The sequence below is a fragment of the Acanthisitta chloris genome, unplaced genomic scaffold (genome assembly GCF_000695815.1).
Source record: "Acanthisitta chloris isolate BGI_N310 unplaced genomic scaffold, ASM69581v1 scaffold35421, whole genome shotgun sequence".
Classification (NCBI taxonomy): domain Eukaryota; kingdom Metazoa; phylum Chordata; class Aves; order Passeriformes; family Acanthisittidae; genus Acanthisitta; species Acanthisitta chloris.
In genome coordinates, this window is record NW_008655967.1 from 4,784 (window position 1) to 9,641 (window position 4,858).

The 4,858-nt window shown below is 36.6% G+C and overlaps 1 protein-coding gene across 1 annotated transcript in view; it reads right to left on the reverse strand.

Moving 5' to 3' along the window:
* Positions 1-2,066: 2,066 nt before the first annotated feature.
* Positions 2,067-4,858, reverse strand: part of TMEM64 (transmembrane protein 64) — a 9,000-nt gene continuing 6,208 nt past the window's right edge. Inside the window, exon 3 of the mRNA XM_009084138.1 lies at positions 2,067-2,299. Coding sequence (XP_009082386.1) covers positions 2,105-2,299 — 195 coding nt within the window. The 3' untranslated portion in view covers positions 2,067-2,104. The remainder of the gene's footprint in view (positions 2,300-4,858) is intronic.

Here is a 4,858-nt window from a genome sequence, read left to right on the forward strand (position 1 = left end):
ATTTGGCAAGATGGAGCAAAGTTCAGATCAGTTCATTATTGAAGGACTGTTCTTTCCAAGAAACAAAAAAATAAAAATAAAAACCCCTTTAGTTAAGAAAGGACTCAATTATACTATGATGACAAATAACGCCATCAAAAAGTTATCTGGCTCTCTTGTTTTCACACAGGAGCTGTCAGAGGCAGAGATGTGTAAATGAATACTTCCAGGTATATACAGATTGCCTTTTCAAAAAACCAACCAACCAACCAAAAAAAAAAACCCAAAAAACAAAACCAAAAAACCAACAACCAAAAAATACCAGGTCTCAAAACAACAGAAAGGAGACAATCTGAACTTTGTTGTTTCCATTTAACTAGTTCTGTTCCCATGGTCACAAGACCCAAGAACACCAGTCTGCAAAGGATACATGTTTAAAGAACAAAATGGAACTGCCACTACAAAGGAATCTGTAGCTGTCCAGTTATGTGAGTACCATACATCCTCTCAGTAAGGCTGTTAGACGCTACTATACCTCTGCTTCCCAACAACCTTGGAGACCTGCTATTCTCAACATGACAAAGATGCTTGGACCACACAAACAACCTTACAAAAAGGAGACACAGTCGAACTGTTAGAAAGTAACACAAAGCCTTGAAGACTGAAAGTATCCTTAAAAACTCACACAAAATAACTCCAAAATAAGCAACACATCACATTATTTTTGTATCAGGTGACTTGCGTGTGTTTGAGCCATTGAATGCTGCTATGTATATCTACATGAAACTCACACATACAGAATGTTGTGTTCAGGCATTATTGTAGATTTCCTTTTACACACACAGTCACTATCAGCTTATCCAGTCTGTTCAAATGCAGTGAAAAACAGTCCACAGCACACATAAAAGGAGCAGTATCCAATACAGTGTTGTCTTGCAAAAATGGAGTCTGAATTCCTGAGTCTCAGAGACATTTGCTGTCCTCCTCCATTACTGGATTATTTATTTTTCCAAGGAGAACCTCTAGTTTTCATTTCTTCACTCTGATGAAATTTATAATAGATTGCATCTTTTAAAAAATGTAAAACTTGTACAAAAAAACGTGCCAACCAAAGTGAATTTTTAAAGCTTTTCAAAGGGAGGGGGGATTCGCTTACAAAATAAAGGCCACCTTCTTGTGAAATTAGTACTGCCAGTATCCCATCGTTCTGTTTAAAGGAGAGATTTAGCTCCCTGTTCTGGAAGCCTTATCAGATGCAGTCATGTGAGCTGAAAAACTCCATCCTTTTAACAATTAAAAATACTACAAATAGGACTAACATGGAACAGCCCTTTGTTACAATCACCAAGGTGGCAAAACCAATGAAGTCTCCTTCAAATAGTCACTGCAATCTACTATAACTTCTGTATTTTCCCTTATACTTTGCATATTACACAGTGTAACTTAAAATGTTATTTAAGAGCACTTCAGTCCCACAATGTAGGATTTAAGCTTGCGTGAATACATATGCATGGCTCTGCAACATTTGTAATGACTTACAAAAATACATTCAACCAAAACTTTATATAGGGTTCTTTTTTTAAAAAAGCAAAAATGAAGAAAAAGCCAAATGGTCCCATCTTAAGCTAAATAATACACTCCAAGTTCTGGAAGCAATTCCAAAGCAAAAGCACATTCAAGAATAACATACATCTAATTGCATACTTTCTCATTCATCTTTATCAGTAATAAAATTCTACTGCATATAATTATTCGGCCTTATAAATAATGCTAAGCAGAAAAATATTTACCTCTGTGCTACTTTTCTCAGTTTATAGAAGCATTTCTCAGTTTATAGGAGCAAAGGAAACAAAACCTAAAGTGCAGACTACAGGCCATGATAGGCATAATAAATGAACAAAGGTGCAGCCAAACTTGTGTTTACATCTTAAGTTACTTCGCCATCTTCCTTTTCCTGCTAGAAGTCACCCCATGTGCAATTGAAGAGCTGGTCGGTTGGTTTGTGCCACAGTACAACCTGTAATCACCTGTGATTTTTTTAAAAAAACCTAATTCAATTGTCCATAGATATTTCTAGGCAATAGCTCAGGTTCACAAAACCTTACTTAGTTATTAACACTTGAAATCACACAATATTGACACCTCCTCCAGAGAATGCTACTGTCCTTTTGTTGCAGTATGTGGTAGAACCACTGATGCTTGGTTGACTGTCTTTAACGAGCGATGTCTTCATTTCCATTTCACATGCTACAATAGCTGCATTAAGTTCCACTTGAGCTCGGTGAACGACATAAAACATGAGTCCTATGCTTATGACAATCTGCAAATAAAACAAAAGGCTATATAAGCTGCAGGCATGAATACAAAGCAACAGAATTAGAGTTTGTGAGTCACTTACAGCAGTCTGTTTTGGGAAGAATTTTGTTTCTGGAGGACGGTTCAGGAAAGGGACAGGATGTCAACGGTCTGGGGTTTTATTTATTTAAAGAAGAAATATTTTCCAAAAGTAGGGTTTTGGTTCTGATTTTTGCTCTGAATTTTATTACTAAGAATTTTGAAACTTTCAACACAAAAATCATCAGGAATAAACCTGGACAATTTTTGCTTGGAAATTACTCATTCAATGACATTGGCATGCACTGCACTCCCCACAGGCAGACTTTGTTTTCAATAAAACACCAGTTAAGTTTTTAGCTGAAGATCTTCCTTATAATAATAATAAAAAAAAAAAGCTAAACTCTACAAATAAAAATCAAGCTGTCTCATAGCGAGAGTCCCTTTGAAAGGAATAAATTCCTGTGCCATTTTTTAAGACTGTTAAGAAACTAGCTGGCATCTGCAACTGCCTTTCAAAAAAACCAGTAAGGTTATATTGCTTATAAGATAACCTAAAGTTCTGAGTCCAAAATTTGAACTTTGTTACTAATTGTTACGACTACGTTTTCTTTAAGAACAATCGCTTAGAACATCTGTCAGCACGGCATAAAAGGTGCTAGAATATCACTGAGTAAGATGATTTACAAGTATAGTCACAGGATAATTGCAGCTGGAAGGCATCCTGGCAGGCTCTAGTCCAACCTGCTGCTCAGAGCAGGGCTGCCTGCAAGATCAGAACAGGCTGCTCAGGACTTTTGTCCAGTCAGGTCTTGAAAACTTCCAGGGACAGAGATTTCACCAACTCTCTGGGCAATCTGCTCCACTGCTTGACTATCCTTATGGTGAAAAAGATACTGCTCACTAATTCAAGCTATACATTTCAAAAACTGGCAAATACAAGATCCAAAATAAGACCATGGGCACCAAGTTTTTTAAGTCCTTAAATGCATGCTTGAATGTTTCCTTAGCCTAATTCAGGTCTCTTCAGGTGTTTGTCATACTGTGTTAAAAATATTCTTTTAAATTTTCAGATGTTGTATTCAGAGATTAAATGCTATACCTAAATTATAAGGGTAATTTAATCTTGTGTATATATGTTGACATTCTGGAAATAAAACATACCTGTATGCTTGTCTGCCAGTTCTCAACTGTGTTTAATGCAAAACTTGGATGCTAAGGCTAGTGTTGTACTGTGGTTTCATTTTATGTGATCATAATTTGCAGATTTTTTTAAAATACTTTTTGCACTTATTGTATTCACTTATATTGTGGTGTACTTGACAGTGTTAGGTTGATGGCTGGACATGATGATCTGAAAGGTCTTTTCCAGCCTAAACGGTTCTAAGAAGTTCTTTTCTGAATGCACAGGGAAAACCCTGCTCTAAAAGCTTACCCAAATATTTAAATTTGACTGTTTTAGAAGTATTACTACCAGTAGCCTAGCTCCCTAGATGAATAATTAAAATAAATATATGTATACAGGCAATCATGAAATGCAAAGGATTTTTACAGCTATTTACTAAATCAAGTCCCATCAAAGCTCAGCCAGACAAAGCACCAGCAGATGCCTGAGAGACAGTAGGAGAACACCAGTAATTCCTCCACTTCAGGGCTCCTCATCACTTATTCAGTTGGGTCCCAGGGATTGCTCTCAAGGAGGCTTGTACTCAAACATTCAGACTATCCAGCTAGCACTTCCCTGAGCAACAGGTATTTTACAACCTATATAATCTGCAAAGGAGAGTCAACGTCATTTTAAAAAAATTAATGGAAAAATAAAGGAAGAGGCCACTAGGAACCACTACCCTAGAAATAGCATTTCATGAGTAAAATGATAGCTGATCAAGTATTTATTTTCTGTTTGATCTACCAAGACTATTTAACACACATTTACAAAGGCATTTTTAATACTCATAACCCTGTTCTATGAAGCCTATAAATTATATGTGCTATTTAAGAGCACACAAGTTTCAGGGTAAGGGAGGAAGGTCTGTTTAAAATGGTCCTAGACTTAGTTTTCTGTGTTAGCATTGTTAAACATCAGTTTTATGAATGTAAAAACTGCGGAATATAAATGACTGCAGTACCAAATCAAAGACTGCAAACTATGGTAATTGCTAGTCAACCACAGCTTGAAGTACTGACACTGACAGAGGAGGTTTTAATATAGAATCTACTTCTAAATACCCATAACCTCTACACCCATAATGGTCTCAGACGTGCACCCAAAACTTTACTGAGAAATCATTTCATCAGCTAAGGCTACGTAAAGGTACTACATACACTTCTCATTAATATGCTCACTTGTAAAATTAGAATATTCTGATTTAGGCATTAGCAACATTGTATTTCTATAGCACTTTTCATCCTGAATACCTATACAAAATGGGGATGCTGAGTGCTAACAGTGAACACTGCACAGCTGCTGGGTCTACACACCCTGAGCACACCACTTCACAGATGGTGGCACACGGGGTTTTGTGTAGAGGTGGTTTGACAAGTC